Source organism: Syngnathus acus, chromosome 6 (assembly GCF_901709675.1).
Source record: "Syngnathus acus chromosome 6, fSynAcu1.2, whole genome shotgun sequence".
In the NCBI taxonomy this organism is placed as follows: Eukaryota; Metazoa; Chordata; class Actinopteri; order Syngnathiformes; family Syngnathidae; genus Syngnathus; species Syngnathus acus.
In genome coordinates, this window is record NC_051092.1 from 8,867,196 (window position 1) to 8,889,762 (window position 22,567).

Consider the following 22,567-nt stretch of genomic DNA (forward strand, 5'->3'; position numbering starts at 1 on the left):
CCCGCCCCCCCATAAAAAAAAAAGACTTATTAATTTATTATTATTCCGAGGTTGACAATGTGCAAGCTTACTAACTCAGCACAACTCCAGAGCCCAATAATAGCCCCAAACCATATTCTTGTTTTGCCGGTACAAAGCTATATATATATAAAAAAAAAAAAAACTTTTATTCCTCTCGAGCCACCGTAGCCGATTCCAAAGGGGCGGAGCTTGATATTACCTAGCTACTCGGGAAAGTTTGCGGAAGTTTTGCGCATTCAGGAAGAAGGATCCGAGGTTGATCGCTCCTAACTTTAGCGTTCCATAGATGGACCTCCGGTCGGAGACAATACAGCGGGTCATAGCCAAGGTGAGTTAAAGACACTCCAAAATATGGAACGTTGGTATTCAAACAAACAACGAGCATGGATGTAAATTGCCGGCCGGCAAACAGCGTGATAGCACAAGCTGGCCGCTGTCAAGTGTCAACAACTGGCTCGACCAGTTCCGTGACTCCTAAATTAACACGGAAGTGTTGAATTATTTTGACACTGAATGTATTTGACTATTTATTCTTCATTAGATCCGCAAGAGAATTAATACATGATTCGCCCAACATTCACTTTAATGCTGAAGTCCGTAAGTTCGTTGGCAAATGCCAACTTGGCCAGAGCACTAGGTTACTAATAATTTCCACATGCTAGTTAAGCTTTTTAGTGAAAGATTATATTTGACATAGAGAAAAGTAGCTACACTGCAATCATCGTAACATACAATATTTATTCATATAGAGAGTTTTACAGAACATATACAAAAAGAGAGATTCAAACTCATTTCCCCGATGGATCACAGACGTCATTATCACAGCGTTCGTGACGTCACGCATGTCTGCTACAGGGAAGTTTGAAAAGACAGCTGTGCCGTCCATTGATGCGAAACAGAAGATGAAAAGATACATATATTGGAACTTTAATTGTGCTTTGGCTTGTATAGCACTCCCACTTTGGTCTTGCTCGGCATGGGTGTCAAACTCCAGTTCTCGGGGGGGCGGCATTCCGACAAGTTTTCGAAGTTTCCTGCGTTTAACACCTGATTCAATTCATCAGGATCATTATCAGGCTCTTGCAGAACGAGAGGATTAACTGATTCTTTGAATCGGGTGTGTTTAACGGGGAAAACCTCAAGTACATGCAGGAATGAGGCCCCCCGAGTACTGGAGTTTGACACCAGTGTGCTGGAGGAATCCTGCAACAGCACTAGAATAAACAAGATTTAATCTGATATACCAGTGAGAGATAATTTAACATAACATGAATCATAGAAATCGAACTGAATAAAGGAGCTGTCCGTCCATCTGAACGTCTGTCTAATTTTAGTACAAGTTCCACGATGTTGCTCTTGAGGAGTTGGACAACATTGAGAACGCCTTCCCTGGGATGATCCCTTCTGTAGGCAGATATAGTGAGTTTTTGTGCATGTTCGCAATTATGTCTCACACAGATAGACACGCGGTGATCACAATATCTTGCTAACTTCTGTTATAAATTGTAGCGTTCAATGATGGCTCCCAGAAAGAGCTCCTCAAATTGAACGGCAACCTTCCAGTCAAGTATGAAGGTAAGATTTACATCTGGGAGCATCTTTTCGAGTGTCTTGTGATGAAGCACACCGATTTATATCTGTTACTCTCAAAGGACGCTCCTACAACTTCCCCATCCAGCTGTGGCTGATAGACTCCTTCCCGGTCACGCCTCCCATTTGCCTCCTCAGGCCCACGCCGGACATGATAATCAGGGAGGGCAAACACGTGGATGCCCGAGGACGCATCTATTTACCTATTTTGCACAACTGGGATCACGTATGTTCTTCTTCTTGTCTGTAAATGTTGAATGTCACCTGCTTTCATGAGTTGTCCTCCAATTGCAGCCCAAGTCATCAGTGGTGGCTCTTCTGGAGGAGATGATTTGCAAGTTTCAAGAAGCTCCTCCGCTGGCCTCTTCCGTCCCAGGAGAGAAAAATCCCCAGGAGCTCTTGGCGTTTGTTAATAATCTCCGGATCAATGATAGTACGTCATTTGAACTGCTCCACTTGTGCTAACCCTCCTCCCATTCACCAACCTTTACCTTTTTAAATTTCAGGTACCGTCAGACACCATGATCAGCCGAGTACGTCATTTGAACTGCTCCACTTGTGCTAACCCCCCTCCCATTCACCAACCTTTACCTTTTTAAATTTCAGGTCCCGTCAGACACCATGATCAGCCGGTCCACAAAGTCTCTGTTGTCGGAGGAGGGGATTTAGGAATGGCTGCAGTGATGAGCATTTTGGCCAAGGTTTGTATCTTTCAGAGATGGAAGGCATTATTGTTTGAGTTATTGCATTGGCTCTCTGAACGCACCCACAAACGCGGGTAGCACTTTGTTGAGTTGTATCCAAAAGGAACAGGCCAATATGTCCCTTGATGTGCTGTTTGTAAATGAATGAATGAATGAATAAATAATAAAACCTTTACGTTATTTCTGGGGACTTTCCATAGGGAGCAGTGCCATGTATTTATGATTCTCAATGGCACAATGGCTATTCTCAGTCCGCAATTAGCTCAGAGCCAATGATTTATGGTGAGATATGGTCATGATATCAAACCGACATTTAGGATTTTTGCGTAGTTCACAGCCTGTTGTGTATTTGAAATTATTCTAAGCCTTGCGTAGAAAATGAATCCCTTTTTTCTGTCCTCAGTGTAAAGTAGACAAGGTCGTCTTCATTGACGTTGCCGAGAGTTCCACCAAGGGGGGCAGCACAGATCTGGAGATATTCAAGCTGCCAAAGATCGAGGTGTCCAAAGGTACACTATGTAGTTCACAAAATGTACATACACTAAACCGTTATTTAATTATGGCCATTGAGCATATACAGTCAAGGGTCCTACAATCCTTGAACTTAAATAATACTCTTGACAGTTTTTCTTGTTACCTCATCTACAAATGATCTGACCCTTCTCTGTTTGCGAAAATCAATTTGACCCTTGAGCAAAAACTAGCCCTTCATTAAACCGTTTGGTTAGATTCCATTTACACTGAGGAATTGTGCTGGCGAGGAATTCCCCACATTCTTCAGCCGCTCGGTGCTTTCCCTCGATGACACAGTAACTGGTTTTGACATTTTGACTCTGCTCTTGTCAGATTTGTCTGCCTCCAGGGGCTCCAGGGTCATCGTGGTGACCGCCAACGCATGGAGTGGCGAGCAGTCGTATGTAAGCGTGGTCCAGACCAATGTCGACTTGTTCAGAGGGATCATTCCAACATTGGCGCAGCTCAACCCCAGCGCTGTCATGATCATCGCTTCTCAGCCAGGTACTGACTGACAAAGGTATTGGGACATTAGGAAATTATTACACCAAGCGCTGTTGAGCTTGAAAGTTCAGTACAGGCGAGTTTGTGTGCTTGAAGTTTGTAATTGTTGCACTAGAGTGCCTGTTTTAGTTTAGCGCAACAGTCCTCGATGAGAGTGAGGTCAGGTTCTTCCACAGCAAATATGTCTTGCCCAGGTTTTTGCACTAGTCTCAAACATACACAAAAATGTAATTAAACAAAAACTAAACTAAGGCTCTAATTGACTAAGTGAAGAGCTGTCTAAAAACTTTGTATGTGTCTTTCGGCCTTGTCTCCAGTGGACGTGATGACCCACGTTGCATGGAGGCAGAGCGGGCTGCCACCAACGCAAGTCATCGGGGCGGGCTGTAATCTGGACTCTGAGCGTCTTAGTTACATTCTGAATATTTCCTTAAACGCTCACAAACAGGCCTGGGTCATTGGAGAGCATTCGGACAACAAAGGTAATTGTGAAACGCTCAGTGAGCTGTTTCCCAGCTGTGCTGCTCGTTTTGGACTGCTTCCCATTGACACTAACTTGTCAGCACTTTGTCACACAGTCCCTGTGATGAGTAACAATGAGCCGGGCTCCAAAAAGTTGCTGGAAATCACAGGATTGGACGCCACCAAACCACTGCTCGGCAGGTAAGGTCATCAGTTATGAATTCAATTTCAGCGCGGGATTTAATCGCTTCTGAATAGAGGTTGATAGCTGACATGATGTGTCCCTGCAGAGCCTTTGATATCATGAAGAATCAAGGTCAGCGCTCATGGTCTGTTGGTTTATCTGTTGCTGACATCACAAACAGCATCCTGACGGATAGGAAGAAAGTCCACTCCATCACCACTCTTGCCCAGGTGACACATGCATGATGCACTGTATGCATGATCATTAAGGGTATCAATATATTCATATTAGGTTAGCTTAGCGAGTGGCAATGCAAGATGGCCACCGGTGGCTTGACTTCTCCTGATGGCGAGTAAGATGCATGCATTATGGTTATTATTCATTCATACCTACGTCCGTCCTGTATAATCTTATGATTAAGTTGAACACAATCACAGATAGTATTTTTTTTTTTTTTGTCAAACCTGATAACTTCATGCAACACACCCGATGATCTCTGCCAGCAAACTGCTATTGTGAAATACCCCCTCCCCCCTTTTCTGGATGTGGCCCTCAATGGAAAACGTTTGAACATCCCAGACCTAGAGGAACAATGTTGACATCTGAATTCCTATGCATTAAATGCAAATACAAATAGTGTTTTATAATTAGGCACACAATTTGTGTTCTTTGGAAGTCAGTGTTCAAAGGGCTCATGTGCACTGTTCGTCTAGGGCTGGAGCGGAATAGGGGCAGAGGTATTTCTCAGCTTGCCGTGCCTCTTGGGGTCAAGCGGGTCCATGCGTCTGGCTGGTGTCTCACTGGGGAAGGAGGAAGATTCTAAGCTGAAGGAAAGCATCAAATCACTCACTAATCTCATGAGTCAGTTGAGGATATGAAGGGCGGTGATGTAATGTTACCGCACTCATAACTTGATGGCTAACGAGCATGTTTGAATGTGGACAACCTGTCTTTAACCGTCCTGTTTGTTGTGGTGACATGGAATGGGAAAGAAATCACATATTTGTACAAATTCTATATTTATACTAAACATGGAGATATCAGAAATGTTACATTTTACATTAAGCTATTGCCTTGAGTGCAAAGATATGGTTTTTCTGTTTTGAAGGGTTTGTAAGTTTGATGTGATTTTTTTTTTTTCCTTCCAACCACACAAGCAAGTCAGTGGGTCAGTGCTACCAGGGTATTTTATTTTTTAAATTGAACAGAATTTGCTCTTTGCACAGCTGGAATAGAAGTACATTAACATTTACATGTTTGTTGGAGTGCAAAAAACTAAATAATCATCCAGGTGTCTGAGTGAGAAGAAGGAAAACATGCACAATTAGTTTTTAGAAATCTAATTGCTATCCAACTAAAAGCACTTTGTACACCCCCAAATTCTCACTCAGTGTCTGTGAATGTTAAGTTGTCGCTGTTTGACTGGTGACCACCAGTCCATGTAGCGGTTTGCTAAATGTCAGCTGAGCCCAGCTTCAGCTTCCTGCAACACTCAACAAGAAGAGCCATAAAGAAAACTAATGGATGAAAAGTTTTCATTTATCAGAAGATGAAAATAAAATACAGTTGAAGTTACACAGTACAGTGCTTTTCATCAGACAGTGACAAATATTGGCCAAATCCAGACAAAAAGCTTTCATTTGGTCTGCTGCCAACTGTCCACCACAACAGATTTAACAGAACTATTTAGGTCCATATTTTTATCTTTGATTCTGGAATCATCAGCCTAGGAGTGAATACATATAAAAACCAGTTTTGCACCACCAAGGAAGGGCTTTTCTTTTTTCGCTGTTTGTCATTTAAAAAAAAAAAAAAAGGATAAAGTGGTTGATTAAAAGGATAGCACTCACTCGTGAGGTCTGGTATGCATTAACTTATCAGGAAATACAACATTTACAGCAACAATGTACAGTATATATTATATGGGAATTAGCAATAATCCTGATAAATAGTAGGCTCTGCTTCAATCTCCTAGGATGTCTTAAATTCCATTTCTCCGGAAAATTTACATTGAGCCATTACAACTTTAAAGTGACCTAACCTCAGACTGCGCATAAACACAAAAGATATTAAATATGTCTTCATATTCTCACAAGGGCCTTTGAAATGCCTTCATATAGAAAACTAACTACATGCCCATACGATATGTTCTCTTCTCAAAAGCATCACGCCTGGACAAAAATGCAGGATGTAACAGACTACCACTGGAGGGAGATGTTGTTCATAAGTGATCATTTTCTACTTCTCAAGTATGCATGACATGTTTTTCATCTTAGTTTTATACAATGTGGGATTACGAAAGAGAAAGCTAGAACTCAACAATAATGAATCAACTTATTGCACCACAACCTCTCTTCTATTAGTTTACACTCAAAGTAAGTTGTTTCTCTTTGACCTAAAGATACGCAATACATTTTGACATTTAAAGGAAAAGCTGTGAGCCAGCTCACTGTTCAATGAAGGCTTTAAGGGAAGCTTAGGACCAAATATGAGCTTTGAGACCCTCCTTGAACTCCATTTAAGACACTGTGGGAAAATATTTAGCATAACTGTACGTGAAGCAATGGTAGCTTCATTTCTTTGTGCTTGTTAAGGTATGAAATGACCATAACGCCAATGCACAAGCAAGGCAAACAGCAGTTTTAAGTGCAAAACGATTAATTAGAAAAGAAGTTCTGTCTTAAAAATGTGGGCATAGTGATAAAACAACACAAAACAACCTTAAAGCCACAATGGCAAGCCGTTCCAGCATTTATCAATACCCCACCAGTGTGCTCAATTGTCCATATACTACTATGCTGCATCTTCAAGACAATTCTTACGGGGAACATATTTTCCACTACTGTATGACATCGCTGTGAATGAATGGAGTATACAGGTATGTGTCTGCGTTGTTCTACTCGTGTGCAGAGATGTTATTCAGAGGTGGGGTGAAAAAATACCACTAGAAAGTCAAGTTGTTCAACTTGTGTGCCAGTCATTCTACTAAGATGCACTGAGTTGTCTTATTAGGATAAAGCGTGTTGTAGTAGTACATAGAAACTTCAGCACACTAGTATAATACTGTACGTATCAAATGCTCAAAAGGCTTGCCATGAAGACACGCTGACTGGCTACTGGCCTTTTAACTCAAATGCTTCATTCTGGTATGTGAAGTGTACTTTAAAAGGTGATCGACTTTGGAGGCTGCTGTCCGTCAGGAGGCATCCTGCAAAAGTCTGAGCTGGATCGCACCTCAGGCACTCCCAACGCAGACTGTCCTGAGAACCTGGGGTGGCCCGGGGGAGACCTGGTGTATAAGAGTGGCGCCGGGAAGGCAGAATGGTCCCTGGGGCCCCGAGTGAAAGGCTTAGAGTAAGTAGGGGGCGAGGTGGTTGTGTGACACGGCTGGGGAGAGAGTCTGTCTGCAAAGTTGGGCGGAGGAGATGGGATGATAATGGAGCCCTCCACCCAGCGGTCATCTCCTTCATATTCTGACTCCTGAGGCAAACTGGGAAGAGTGCAGTGCAAGGACAGCAGAGGAGACGGTGATGACGGGATGAAGATGGGAGGTGGAGGCACCGGATATAGAGCGGGGTCGTAGTCTCTGTGGACAGGAACCTCCTCGGGGGTGGAGCCCAACAACCTCTCTGGGCAGCGATCGTCATCATCAGCTTCGGAAAGGTTGTCGTACTGGGAGGTGTTGGAAGGGCGCCTGTCGGCCGTAGATGCTGGAACGTACAGGGACACTGGAAATTTAGTGGGCTTGGGGGGAGGGTGCCTAGGAGAGGAAGATGATGTGAAGCCGCAGGGAGAAGACACCAGCGACTTGGTTGGCGCCTCTGGAGAATGCTTTAATGTTGCCACCGATGGGGGCGGGCAAAGGTTCTGGGCCGGTGGACTAACTGTTTGCTCTTCTTCTGTAGAGTAAAACAATGGTGGAGGTGGCAGCTCTGGCAAGTCCAACATCTCTGCATGCATGCTAGGATCATCCAGAGAAGTGACTTCATAGGGTGGGGGCCATTCTATAGGCTCCTCCTGAGTGTCTGGGGCTGCACAAAGTTTCCTTCCTTGAGCTTTTTCAGGGACCCTTCCCTTCACATCTTTGGCATCATTTACCTCGGCGCAGGGTTTTGCTGGTTTGGGAGGTAACGGAGGTGCTCTGGAAGGCATACACCTCGGTGTCACTTTTGGAAGCAATGCAGCTGAATCAGGCGCTAGCAGGGAGGGTGTGCTTGACCTGCTGTGGCTTTTGGAGGCTTGGGGGTTGGTGTGCTCTGGGGTGATGCTCTCCTTATTAGACTGGCTGATGGGCTGCAGATCACTTTTGACTTCAAGAGGACAGCTTGGCTGCAGAGGGAGCAGGTGAATCGGCCTCTCTTGACCAAGGGGCTTCTTTGGTAGCTCCTCTGACTTTGCTGAAAAGCAATGTGTCAGAAAAGGTTAAAAAAAAGGTTGGTTTCCTGCATCAGCAATATAATTTCCAATACATATGAAAAGCAAGCATCATAAAATGATAATCGGGCCAAATTTTGACATTTCCCCCCTGTTGTGATCAATCATTTTGTGGTTCATATATGTTCATATGGGGAAAGACTGTACCCGGAGGAGGTTGGTCCAACTTTTTACTGCGTAGCTCCGACATGGCAGCCTGTAGTTGTTCCACCACTATGTCATCTGGAAGTAAGAACGAAGCAGGCAGCTGCTCCTGAAGAAACTCCCTCAGGTCCTCCAACTGAAACTTCAGCAAACGCTCTGATTGGACACAAAGAATAGGGTTAGTAGCTGCACAGGTACAGTATAAAAAGTCAAGGCACAGGAGCCAGATCCGATTTTCCATGACCTCTGATTTCAAAATCAATATACAATATACAAATGAGTGTATTATGCAATAATATGAGGTGACAATAGTACAATTAGTGTTTTTCAAAGCCAAAATTGTCTTAAGAGGGAAAACAAAACTACAATATGGCATTCGTCACAAATTTGTTAGAGACCCCTGCTCGAGAGTGACAATTGTCTTATTAAGGTTGGCTTATTAAAGTATCTACTGTGTCAAAGTGATGCTCAAACTGCAGAAGCAACCAATCAAAAGTTAGGCTTCCATTCTTCTCCTCAGCAACCACTTGCATTATGTAAGCCATCTGGTAGGCAGCCAACCAGAAGGCTGCATGCGGCGGTATAGCAACAGCAGCCACGTTGACTTCAAAAAGCTGCGTGTCCGACACGTACGGAGGAGACGAGGCACGGAAGAACAGCCAATGGGCCTCATACTCACTCTTGTGTAACTTGAGGGTTGTGTAAGCCATGGCCGTCAGCATCTTCTCCCCCTCCAGAATATAGATGTCCCATAAACGCAGGGTGAGTGTGAAGGGGCTCTGTCATTTAACAAGACGGCACAGAGAAAATGATAATATCATAGCCTGTGATAAGGAATGACCGATTAATTACCAATTCATTAATCAATAAAAAATGGTCAATAAAAATGTCATGATATTTTTTCTTATGTTAGTTTACTCTGTAAACAAATAGAGTGCAACTCTGCCTCTGGCTGACAGACGTCATGGCTAGCAATATGCTCTTGGTGGCACATCAAACTCATTTTGAGAAAATAACACATACAGTTCATGTGTTTTTGGACAATATATTTACTAAACCCCCATAAATCTTGTTCCTAACTTCTAATAAAGTAGGTCGCATTTTTACGACAATGGGAAACTGTGGGTCACGGTCACAACAGTTGAGAATTACTGAGCTACAGCACCCAAGCGATCATGTACATCACAAGGTGAAAAGGAAAATGGACGGAATGGGAAGCAAAGCAAACACTCACTCTGTCAATAAAGCACTGGAGGAACCACTTAGTGGTGTAAACCCCACATGACATCTGTTCCATGTCCTGTGAAGAAGGAAAAGGCTGGTTAAGATTTTCAAACTACAAATGAATCGAGCGTTATCTTGGGAAAAAAGCACGTCATTTAGTCTTCCAACATGGAGAGAAAGAGCAAAAGAGGAGCTTGAACTGAATTGCTGTCACTCACCAGGTGCTTCCTCAGTTTAGGCAGCATTTTGGAGAGTATCCGCTCATGGTGGGCTTGGAAACGGTGCAGTTTGGGAAATCCCGGGATGAAGAAACCTAGCACGGTGGAAAAACACACATCAGCAGACCATAGATGGTGGATGGGAGACCTAATATTTCAAATTAAACATTGGGTCTTCCACCAATTGCACCGAGGGATGGGATTATATGGTAAACAAATGTTTACCCAAGTATTACTCAACTCGATCTGATGTCGATTTTACTCAAAGGCATATATAGCAACATGGATGGTGTATTTTCAATCATTTTCCAGCTCTGATGAATTTGTGTTGTCTCACCATGCATGGCATGTTTGCTGTTGGTGAGGAGCTGGGACAAAGCCCAGAAGGCGTCCTCCTCATTCAGGTACATGAGCAGGATAGCAGCAATCTGACTCATCCCCTGACAGTAGCTCACCTCCTGGGACCAGGGCAGAAGAGACAGTTCAACTCGACTGGCAAATAAGAGGAATAATTCATAATTTAGCAGAGCACGCACAGGACTAGGTTGAAGAGTGTACTGAATGTCTGATGTGGAGTTGTGCAGGGTCTTTTGTAAAAAGAATTTTACACTTAGACCTCACAGACCTCCTAAATGCACTGTGGCAATATTATAAACATTTACACCAAGGTTGTGCAAATATTTACAGCAGACCCAGAATTTTCATGTCTTCATCTTGAATTTCTATACACCTTCAACCCACAGTGAGTAGCATGTGCATAGTGCCCTTTTCCATATTTGGGCCGAGGAAATCGCCCATTCATCGTAGCCTTGAAAGGATAAAAGTCAATGCGATTACGCAACATTCTTCACATTCTTCTCTGCTGTCACATAGGCGAAAGGACAAACCCCCTCTGCCCCACCACCAACAGTACCCTTCCTCCCGTTTTCATTCTTGTGCTCTCCCACTGACCCACTTTCTATTGAGGAGTTTGTGAGTGGAGGGATATGGGGAAAAGGGAATTAGCACATGGCCATTTCCTATGGCTCAAACACCTCTTCCACACAGGAACCACTAACACATCCCTACCAGAAACAAACAGAGCTGGATGGTGCTTTGTGAGCACTGACATGTTCTGTGTATTTGCAAAGGAAAAATATGTCAATGTGTAACCCACTCCAACTGAGTGCAATTTGTGTCTTGCATACAAGATACTGTATTCTGATATTGGTGAGTCACTAATTTCATTCGGTTGTCTTTAATAGTATTTATTTTTCCTATGCTCACAATATTGCACTGTAGTTGAGTTAATGTGTTTAAAAGACTTCATTAAGAATATTAGCAATATGGCGTTTTGATGGAAAATATACAGTAAAACCTTATGGCCTTTTCAAATACAAAATCAACATATTGCGTGAAAATCTCACTGGCATGACAAAAAGATATAGCTTTGCAGTGGTATTTTTTTTGGGGGGGGCAACACTTATGTTATTTCAAGTAACATTTATTGTCTTTATTTATATAGGTGAAATCATTCGCTTGTGAACGCTGGGGCTAATCCACATATCTTACCGTGTTGTAGACAGAGTAGGCTGCTAGTACATGAAAGAGTGCCTGTTGCCTGAAAAGGGAACACAGAAACCAACCGTTACTACGGAAATATGACTGGTTTACAATTAGAGAAGCTTAAATACCACCCTGGCTTTGTGGAGTCCATTAAATCAAGATTAAATGACCATATCCCCAAATGAACTCTACCAGCAGGGCACATGAACACATTAAAATAGCTGGAAGAAACACTTGAGGCTGACAATCTTTGAAGGACAGAATATTAAATAGGATAAAAATCCATAAACATAAGAGACCAAGAACCATGATGAAATGCTTTAAAGAATACTCTCGTTTTATGATTCATGATAAATTTGTAAAAAAGTGAATTTACCTACATTTGAGCCAGCATCTCTGTAACATTCAACTACGAGCCCCGCCCCCCAGAAATACAGGTAATAAATAACTCTAATTTGACATTGTTAGAAATATCAACGTGATGACTATTTTTATCTTTTTTGGAAAACACATTTTTCTTTATTGAAACTTTCTCAAAATAAATAAATAAAAACATTACTTTATGTTATCATTAAAAATATTATTTTAGCTTTTACATATTGAGAACTAGCCACTACAAGGACCATTAAAACATTTGGTATGTTGTTAATCATCAATTCAGGGAATATAGAGTATAATATGTATTCTGTTAAAGCTGTAGCATGTAAGGGTGAACTTCCTCTTCTAGTCTGTTTTGTCAGTTCCCCATTCAAGTGAAATGGGCCTAGAGGGGATGTACTACATTGATCAATAAATCAGTCAGAGAATCAGCCGTCAATTAGTCAGTCAATCGAGCTCTCAATTGCTTACAGGTCGTTGCCACACTAAATCAGTTTGTTGAATTTTCTGTACAAGATATAAAGGCTGTCCTTTAGAGTAAGTAAATGTGTGTATGAGTATTTGTGCATGCATGTTTGCAATTGTGGAGTTAAAATGCATTGCGGACAGCAGAGGACGTCTGGCCACCAGACCCCCACAGAATATACACGTCTTACAGACACTCACTGAGACAGGAAAGGAGCTTTAAATAGAGGATGTTGTCGATGTGCATGCGCATGTGTGAGCATGTGTGTTAGGGTGGGTGTGAGTGGGTGTGTGTTGGGGGGGCAGCTGTTGACTTGTAGGGAAAGCGTGGGCAACAAAGCAGGATGGAGTTGAGTTTTGGTCTCATTCTGTCTCAACTGTGGGGAAGAACACTGACACGCACAACTCACTACGAAATATAAATTGGAAATTATGAAATTATGAAATCTCAAGTGGATGTTTTCCTCCACACACAAATCTATGTTATGTCAAATGAATAGGTCATTGTGGTTGTGATTCTTCTGTATGAGCACTTAATGTCAGTGCACATTTTTGAATAAATGCCACTTCCTGTGGGGCTTCGTGCACTGACAGGAAGGCTAATAAAATAGAGAGAGGAGGAAACTAGCCCTTTAGTCTGTGTGCCCATGTGTGTGTGCGTGTGTTGGGAAGCTCCCAACACACACAAGCCAAAGGTCACGCCCAACCGGACACCAGCATGAACAAACCTGAACTTGTCATGTGAAAAGAAACGAAAATAAGAACTCTGAATGGTCCTATACATAACAAGAGACAACAACCAAAGATATTTGGAATAAAAACTTTTAGCTCTGTCACTTTCTTTGCAAGAACAGTGAAATGTTAATATACTGCACAACTGCAGTCAAATTTGTATAGTCAACTCTCTGTATGTAATTTGATACAATGATCAAACAATATATTTGGACCGTTCAAATACAAGATGTTCCTCAGAATCTCGCTCAAGAAGAACTCACTTGACTCCAAAGCGGTCCATGAACATGATGTGGTTCCGGAAGGTTCTGTTAACATCCAAGTCAATCTGTTTGATCTCTGTGGAGAAGCTGCGAGCCTGCTGCTTCATTTTCTGAAAAAAGAAAGAAAAAATGTTATGGGATTGGCTGCTGGGAGCGAATGGATGGCAGATTTAGTATCCATACCTCATATTTTCCCTCATTGTCTTTTTTAACCTTCTCTATGTCCAAAAGTAAAGCCCAGGCCTGGCCTCTTAGCTGGAGGGGGATGCCTTTATAAACACGCTTCACCAACTGAAACACAGTGGCAAAATAAACAATGACCTTCCAATCAGTGAGAAGAGATTGTGGCTTAAAGAGACAAAACCAGACACTCCAATCAAAAAGTAACCCTAGACAATTATGAATGACAATTATACGAAAATGAATGGTCACATGACAAATAGTGGCAGATTGTCACTGCAAATGAGAACCGATTCTCAAGTGCCTACCTGGGTATTTAAAGGTAAGCAAATAAATAATGTGAGATTGGTTGATTAATTCTCATTATCACAAATGTAGTTTGTTATTAAAAGTGTGATTGCTAAATCAAATGAAGCAGGAGAGAGAACTCACTTTGTCACTGTTCTTATACTTGCTCCAGTTCTTCACCATCTTTAGCCACTTCCCCACGCGCTCAAGCTCTTGTTGCTTTTGCTAGAGAAGCAAAATAAGGATAAATACCAGGACAGTGACAGTGGTCAATGCAGGGGCAAATGCAATCAAAACAGTTAAGATTAGCTCAATTCCGAATAAATAAATACCTTTTCTTCAAGCACACTGGGCGTCGGTAGCTCTTTCTCACTAAAACAAAGATTGAGACATAGAGGACATTACAAAATAAACGACGTGTGGCATGAATGAAGAAGAAATGGTGACAGAAAACCACGGATATGGTCTAAGGAAAAAAAAACATCAGCCCTTACAGCTGGTTAACTTACTGCAGGAAGCCGAAGCGGTCCGTCACCTTATAGATGCTGTAGTCAGCATCCTCCCAAGGGTCAATCCTGACACCCTCTTGCCTGCCCTGAAACAAAAACATGCCATAAACAAGAAGACAAATAGGAGTTAGGGTGACAAGGAAACACCTAGTGTCGTCTCAAATCCCCATTTCACTTTGGCTTAATGTTCACGACGTAATTAGACGCAGCAGTTTTGCATTTCTGTTTCTCTCACCTTGTCATATTTGGAAATGATGTCAGCACGTTCTTCTGCTATCAGTGTGTCTATGTCCTTCTTCATGGCTGAAACAAAAAAAAAAGAGTTTTAGAGAATTTACTATCAGAGGTTAGTAATGTACCACAAAAAAAGTAATTCTATTTTAAATCATGACATCCTTGATAACACAAATTCTTACTATTTTGTAGAATGAAAGACAAAAAAAGTCTGAATTTATTTATTAATTTATTTAGTTCCTTTATTTTAGTAAACTCTATGAGGCATTTCGGACACCGAAGAACACCAATTACCTTCTTATCGACAAATTTGCTGACATCTATGTAGGCCTGGTCTGATATTAGATTATGATGACATGACCACCGTGATAAAAAATATTGCAGTGTCACATGATCATGGTATTAAAATTACAGCTCTATAATGACCTTTTTGAAATACTGTATTTGTGTGGCTAAAAACAGTATCCCTCCTCGCAAAAAAAGGTACACAAGAAATATGTTAAATTTAAATGAATACACGTTAACATCATTCCTCTGTTTTAATTCTTCTCAATCAATCACAGTGTCCCATCATTGGTGAGCTCCTCGTATTTTTAGAACAGACCCGTGGGCTACCAATATTGTTCGTGGGGCTAACTTATACCGGCTGGCACATTTTTTGTTGTTTTTTCTTTTTAGGACAATGCAAAGATGCATTCTCCAAAAACACAGCAAAGAAGGCTTTTGTCTCTTTCTCTCCCTCCCTACTTCTGCTGACCAAAATATGTCATCAGCCATGATCTTTGTGTATTACATTGTGTAGGAAGAGGTGTCAATACACTTGTCAAGCACACAAATACCTTTTTACTTGTGTCTATGAAGCATGCTCCTGCAACGAAAAGGTCCATGTAAAACTTGGTGTATTGAAAACATACCGTTTAGATTTGAGTCCAAAAACTAAATGTAAAAAAAAAAAAAAAAGCATTGGAAACTAGACTGTTACTACTGATTTGGATCATAAGAAGTAAAATTGCCCAAAAATATAAAAATATAAAATAAAATAAAAAGACAGATAAGATAAACGGTGAAAAAAAAAAAAAGAAGCAATTTTAGGAATAAAAAATAACATTAGTGCAGTGCAACTGCAATGCAATGATTTTAATGGCCATGGGATTAACTGTTGTACAGAACAGCTGACCCTCCCTTCCAAAAGGTGAGTAGTTTAACAAGATCACACAAAAAATGTATTTTGCTGTTCTATGCTTTCAACAACTCTCCTTTTCTTGTCAGTCTCTGATCAGGCTATATTTTTTGTTGTTGTTTTGGTTAACATGTCTGCCTCACAGTTAAGTTTTGGGCTCAATAATCGACTCTGGATTTACATACGACCATACTACATACAGTGATAGTTGCAAGAAAAAGCCGACATCAGAAGTTGTTTTCATCCAGTTCTAAACAACGAAACCATGCTTGTACAGTAATTGTGTCTTTGGTCTGTTGCGCTTCATCATATAGCTTCAAGCTGTTTACTTCCTGTGTTGAGTCTTCTGACTACAGATAGTATTGTGTAGGGGTCAGGAAGAAACGGAAACCAGTGACTGCCACTCCTTCAACAACAGGTTGAACAAGAACTATGTGAAACAAAAGCTTTAGCTGAATAAAGTCTCAAATTCTCATTTTAAAAAGTCCTATATTGCCTGTACAGCTGAGACAGACCTAAAATTGTGTCCTTCCAAATGTTGAAATGTCAAGGTAAGTTACGAAAGACTTGAGACAAATTTTTGTTCTAAGAACATTGAGTCAGAAAGAAGGAAAACACACCAGAAGGTCGCTAAGTAGAAGATCAAGCATTGCTCCTACGACACTTAGTGGCAGTGCATTGCTACCAAAATTCATTTTTATCTAGCACACAAGTACAAACAATCTGCAAATTTCACAAAAAGTACAATTATTATTATTATGAATACAATTATTACTATTATTAAGTGTGTATGTCAAAAGAAAGCGGGCAGAACGAGAATTTGTGAGGAAGTGGTTCGGTGGTCTTAAAAAAGAGACGAAAATAAAGTAGCTTGAGTAGCCAAGCAACAACTGTTGATTAAATAGAGATAACCTGGTTGCTTAAGATTCAAGATCCAAGAGGGCAAGGAAGAACTCAAAACTCCAGCTAGGGGAACAAGCCTTTGAGACAGAGGCCTGTGTGACATGACATCATGTCCTGTTTTGACACGAGGCTCCAAATCTAACTTGTTCTCATACATAGCTGTAACCACAAACAGTTTGCAAAGTATTCGGAATCCGGACTTCTTTGTAGTGTGGTTTAAAGAGATTGTGTGCTCAGGTGTCCTTTACATAAAAAACAAAACAAAAAAAACTGTTTAGAGCAGGTGTTTGGGCTGGCATTTGTCAAAAATCAATCTAAACAACAGACGGAAAATAATGATGATTATTTGATTAAATTTTGTTGCTGGGAATGTTGTGAGAGTATCTGAATGTACCTCAACCTCAGATATTTTTGTTGAGTCTCAATTAAATCAAATGAACTATTTTTGTTGAGTCGTAGAAACAGGGCTATGAATGCATGGGAACTCTAACATGCTATTTCTTGCTCTTGAGGCTAAAGTGAGAGAAAGAGGGAGAGACAGACAGAAGGAGAGACATAGAGAGACAGGCAGAGAGACAGCGAGAGAATAGAGACCCTAATCTGTACCCAGTCAATGTGCACCATCCGAGTTTGTAAACACAAACATGTCTATTGACTAATCCAAAATGTAAGTAATCTTTGCAGCGCCCTCCGTTGCCTTCATCCCCAAATCATCTATTTTTGTGTCCATAATCAAACTTTATCTGATTCCGGATTTACAACCGAGGATTACATGAGAGAAAATGAAAATCTTAGATTAAGAGTCTGGCATTGGTAAAGTAACTGGAAGAGCCGAGGGAGACCTTTTTGCCGCGGGATGATTAGTCAATCCTCAGTGGTCATCCAAACACCATTAACTACACGTGCAAACTTGCTTTGAGGGCTTTAGCTCCAGTACAGAAAGGATTTGTAACTCTACTACAACAGGGCTACCCATTTGAAGGTTGGCTGTGAGGGTATTTCCAAAGCGACACTGCACGCTTTACAACTAAAGCTCTCGATTAGTCATAAAAAAAAAAAGACATTTGCTTTGTAGAACAAAAGGAGCCATCTGGTCTAATCAAGCCCAAAGGCCTTTGTCTTGATAGTGTTGTTCACTCTGCTGTGAACCAAAACTATTCAGGGCTAATTTTGTCTGAAGCAAGACTACGTGGTTTCATTGACACTTCCGGTAACCAGAATGCAGCAAAGGAATGTCTGCATTCATTGGCTGTTTTGCAGCGTTGACAGTAAATTGCAGAGAATGTGGGCAGTCCATCAATCAATTTAAAAAAAACTGTTTAACCTGTTCAGGGTTTATGCAAGAGGTAAAAACCTTTCCTCGCAGACTTCAGGTGAAATAAATGACTTCAGTATTGCGTTGGAATGTCATGCAAGAAAATCCCTTACCTATAGCATTACATTATCATATCAAGAATTTTATGTTACAGAAGGACTTTAAATGATGTCTCGACTTTTTTTAAATAGTTGTTGGTACATTTGATAATCGATTACTCGATTAATTTTGACACCTCTATAGCTTGAACTCAATAGTTGTTGTTTTTTGTCGCTTGAGCCTCTTTTTCCTCCATCTCTTTTTATGGCAAAAAAACGTTTCTGTTTTCGAATTGAAAATAGTAGCCGCACAGACATTCTGTGACTGTGACCCATGGGTGAACCATACAGAGAGTGACAGTGGAAAAAGAAAAAGGCTCAGAATAGCTTGTGGTCCCTAAAGGAGCAAGAGCCAGCACTGTGACAGGGCGCTTATCATTCTCCCAAAGCTGATAACACACTCACCAACACCACCCAAAACCTACCCGACATTTTCCACATGTTAAGGTTTATATGGTCAGGCTCGGGGTGGGATCTTCCACGTCACTTTCATAGTATGTGTTGGGCCAGAACACCCTGTGGTCCTGTCCTTGCTTCCCCATCATTACCTTGGGGAGGGGGTGGGATGTCTAAATATAACAATGACCACTAAGATTTAGATACGGGAATGGCTGGCCAGCCAGTTGTTTCCCAGACTAGGAGAATATTTTAGACGGGTGGTATGAGAAGGGCAGGAATGTCAAGGGAGCGTTATTCTTAAAAAATAAAACCACAGGATCATACTCAAAAAGTCAGAGTCTTAGAAATGCAGGATCGTACTGGCAATGATGAAAAGGGAAGCAGTGAAGTGAGCTAAAAGCTATCATCTACAATTTTAATGACTGTCTGGTATATAATGATAAAACAGAACACCTTAAATATATCCGAATAAAGCGGTCGATCTCTCTAAAGCAATCCCAAACCATAGACAAGCACAAACATTGAGAAATTGTTCACTGTTGGAATATCACTACAATCAAAAAACTGTACCACACACTGGATTGTCTTACAATGCCAAACAGACTAAATAATTCACGTAGCTAGGGAACCGTACTGTAGTCAGATCAGCTGGTTTCAAGTCAAAAGCTTGATGTACGTATATTAGGGTTTTCATGTTCAGTGAGGTTTGCAAGCACAGAAAGAGGATTAGAGCACGGGAATATACACGGGGAGGAGGTTAACGCTATCTCAACATGATCCTCCTAAACATGTATTCCCGAGTAGAAACAAATGTAAGAGTGGAAAAAAATCACGGAGGGAATTTCCCAAATAGCTCGATATAGCATTTATGCAAACATAAGCAGTTATTTTGGATATCATGCCACCCACCCATTTGGTCTTCTCAGTAAAGAAAGGTTGACTTTTAATCAAGTGCGAGCTATCAACATTGTGAAATCCTGGGGAAATTTGTATCCAATTTAAGTGGCAGCATGCCCAGAGCACAGCTTGTTCATCCCAATGTGGCACAAGTAGTGCTAAAAATAGGCCTACACTTTCTTGTTCATTCAATTTAGGTTCTACAATGTTACAACATTTTCAGAAGAGCTGCAAATCCATTGTTCCGATGACTCAATCAATTTAATCATCTGTGTTTTATCTATGGGCCAAATGTGTAATTGTTTAAGGATTTCTGTTTTGCCAATTACTTTGATGACATACAATTGACATTTTGACTGTCTGATGTGGATTATGTTGAAGTGATTATCTCTTTTCAGATCAATAATAATGTGGTTGGCTGAACACTGGCAATTTTAATTGCGTTATATTAAATGGAAAAAAAACGTATTGATCCTGAACATCAACACCCAAAATGTGCTGATCGTCAGCAGTCTTACGTGATGAGAATTTACAAGGGAGGCGGGGGGGGGGGGGGCTTTATGTGCAGAGCAGGAACGACTTACAGGAATCAAACATGAATAGCATCAAAGAGAATGTGATGACATGTCATGTGATTAGTTTGTCTTGCTTCATTCAGTCAGGAATTGATTTAAGTTACTCTTAGCACACAAAGTAATCTGCACCTTTGAAACTCCAACAAGATAACTTCCAGGCCTAACAGTGGAACATGAGAACTTTTTACCTTCACCTTGTCCAAACTCAAGCCTCCTACACTTACTATTCAACTAGACATCTATGTGAGCAGTGCAATGTAACGTGACAAATCAACCACTCGACAGGTCATATGGTTGGATTGTAACCAAAACTCAGAAGTGGAACTGCCTCCTGTGGAGACTTTAGATCAAGGATTGTCTTAAAGTGTAAATTTGCTGTAAAGTGCTGCAGAGCACTTTGCCACTCAAACACCACACCTGTTTCACTTCATTATTTGGTGAATCATTTTATTTTATTTCAGATTTCCAGAGATTAACTTCTTACACTTGTATCGCAATTTAGATGGGAAAGTTAAAATGCCACTTTTGCCTTACAGGTTATGATGACAAATACTGACCAGCGTTGCATAACTATTCCTCTTTTTTGCTTTCTGTCACTCTTGCGAGCTTTAAAACACTGTGTCTCTGTGTAATTTTACAGTGCAGGGTATACCTACAAATAGCAACATGCACATCTGCTGCATCACACAGAAGACCAAAAACACACAAAATAAACAATGACATCTGGCATGGGATGGAGGATGAGTGCTGTCCTGCAGGAGATTTCCCATTCAAATGGTCTGTGGCCTTCCCCCTCCCCCTACATGAACCAGTTAGACGCCCAAATAACATTTTGAAGAGGTCTGGCCATGGATGAGGATGACGTAGCACAGCAAAACAGTCACTGGCCTACTTGTAAGCATTTGTGTGGTCAGTGCACATAATAAAAGTAAAAGGTCGTCACACATTTGTGTACCCACAGCTCCTGGGTGCATATCAATAGGCACTTTAATGATGCCCAAGATTAATTATTTATTTATTTATTTATCCTCGACGTCACTGTAAATAGATACTGCAGGTAATACAGTGGTTTGCTATCACAATGATGTTTGCGTGCAATCAAAGCTTGGGAACGTCTGACTTGACACTGCCTCAAACAACACGGGGAAAATGAATGGACCTATAATCTTAGCGTTTGACTTTGATTTTAAAACGGATGTTGAACTTATTAAACAGCACATCCCTCTGGGAGTGTTTATTCCGAGCATGAACTAACAGACGTTAGGAACGCAAACGCCTTTACTTGTTTATTTTCCAAGTTGTAAAACAAACGAAAAGGAATATGAAGCGACAACTGATCGGGACATCCAAACAGCATCTTCAAACGAAGTGATTCAAATCAATAGTTAGAACTATAAAGTTGACTTCCGGCGCCTCTGCTTACCTTTAGAGTCAGTTATCTTCTGTGCTGAGTGGAAACAAAATCCACGATTCTCATTCTCTCTTTCGCCGTTCAATCGAGCCGCTCATGCCAGTAATGCTTACAATAAAAAACCCTGCAGTCTCCAAATCGGAGCGATAATTCCCCGACCCTGCTCAAGTCATCTGCACGTTCCACGAGCTGGCAGGCTGCAGCTGTTTACGCACGCGGTGGCGCTTTGCTGACAGTTGCGACGCACGCGTGCGCGCTCGTCCAGGGTGGGGGCGCGCTCGCCTCACGCGCATACATGATGATGTCAAATCATTTCCGTCTCAACAAACAGAATCTTCATCGTGCTAATTTTCCCCAAACAAACTGTATTTACATTAATTATTCTTAGCTAGACTAAGCAGATAACGTATTCTGTTACATGTTACATTAACGTGGAAATGGCACGCTCCTAAATATGCATGTCAAATCATTTAGCGCCCTCTATTGCTAAAAAAAGAGGTTTACGGGGTTGGTCAAGTTTAAATCGTTCCGTGAGCATTGAGGAAGGTCCTAACTGAATTTACTCGTGTATCAAACAATGTTTCCAATGAGGAATTGAAATGCCATTGGTCTGTTCCATCTGCCGAACGAAAATGGTTTTGCCACGTCCTCATTTATAAGAGGGTGTGTGAACTTGTGCAACTGCGTTGAAAAAGCATCCTCACTCAAAAGGCCGAACTTTATTCAACATATATTTACGGTATTATTGTCATGCCTTGCAGCTGTTGTGAAAGCGCTATATAGTACCTGTATTTTTATGTTTTCAACTATTGGTTTATAAGCGTCAATTTATGTCGCCCCCTAGCGAGGATTTGTGTTCATAGGACAGGCACGTCTCAATAAATTAAAACACTGTATCGTTTGAATTTTAATTTCACTTGCTCAGTTCAAGAAGTGAAACCCATATTGTATATATTCAGTATACAATAAATGTATTTATTTATCGTACTAGGGATTGAAAGTTCACTTTTGAATTTAACGACTAAAATAAACTTCACTACTGAGATGCACTCGTCTTTTGTCAAGTGGCTGACTGATTGATTGATTGATTGATTGATTGATTGATTGATTGATTGATTGATTGATTGTATTTTATCTTTTTGAAAAATATTGGTCGATATAAAAAAAAGTTTTGAAGAATAGCAAGAATGAGATCAT

At 41.1% G+C, this 22,567-nt stretch overlaps 2 protein-coding genes across 4 annotated transcripts; one reads left to right on the forward strand and one right to left on the reverse strand.

Annotated features, from left to right (window-relative positions):
• The first annotated feature begins 193 nt into the window (after positions 1-193).
• uevld (UEV and lactate/malate dehyrogenase domains) lies at positions 194-5,827 on the forward strand. 2 transcript variants are annotated; one of them, XM_037254515.1, is made up of 13 exons: positions 194-349; positions 1,356-1,440; positions 1,531-1,596; positions 1,674-1,837; positions 1,906-2,044; positions 2,118-2,144; positions 2,218-2,312; positions 2,719-2,824; positions 3,162-3,332; positions 3,650-3,814; positions 3,911-3,995; positions 4,085-4,208; positions 4,692-5,827. In XM_037254515.1, the coding sequence occupies exons 1-13, from the start codon at positions 308-310 to the stop codon at positions 4,854-4,856; spliced, it is 1,434 nt and encodes a 477-aa protein (XP_037110410.1). In that variant the 5' UTR covers positions 194-307; the 3' UTR covers positions 4,857-5,827. The 2 variants fall into 2 exon arrangements, with proteins under 2 accessions (XP_037110410.1, XP_037110411.1); XM_037254516.1 differs by lacking the exon at positions 2,118-2,144.
• A 1,273-nt stretch (positions 5,828-7,100) lies between these two features.
• si:dkeyp-19e1.3 (USP6 N-terminal-like protein) lies at positions 7,101-21,653 on the reverse strand. 2 transcript variants are annotated; one of them, XM_037254514.1, is made up of 15 exons: positions 21,383-21,653; positions 14,594-14,661; positions 14,359-14,444; positions 14,182-14,221; positions 13,994-14,074; positions 13,565-13,672; positions 13,382-13,491; positions 11,550-11,598; positions 10,336-10,456; positions 9,999-10,093; positions 9,791-9,856; positions 9,236-9,335; positions 8,560-8,712; positions 8,198-8,375; positions 7,101-8,119 (listed from the first exon to the last, which is right to left on the reverse strand). In XM_037254514.1, exons 2-15 carry the CDS (start codon positions 14,657-14,659, stop codon positions 7,141-7,143), a joined length of 2,232 nt encoding a protein of 743 aa, XP_037110409.1. In that variant the 5' UTR covers positions 14,660-14,661; positions 21,383-21,653; the 3' UTR covers positions 7,101-7,140. The 2 variants fall into 2 exon arrangements, with proteins under 2 accessions (XP_037110409.1, XP_037110408.1); XM_037254513.1 differs by having other exon boundaries at positions 7,101-8,375; positions 21,383-21,651.
• Between the last annotated feature and the right edge of the window lie 914 nt (positions 21,654-22,567).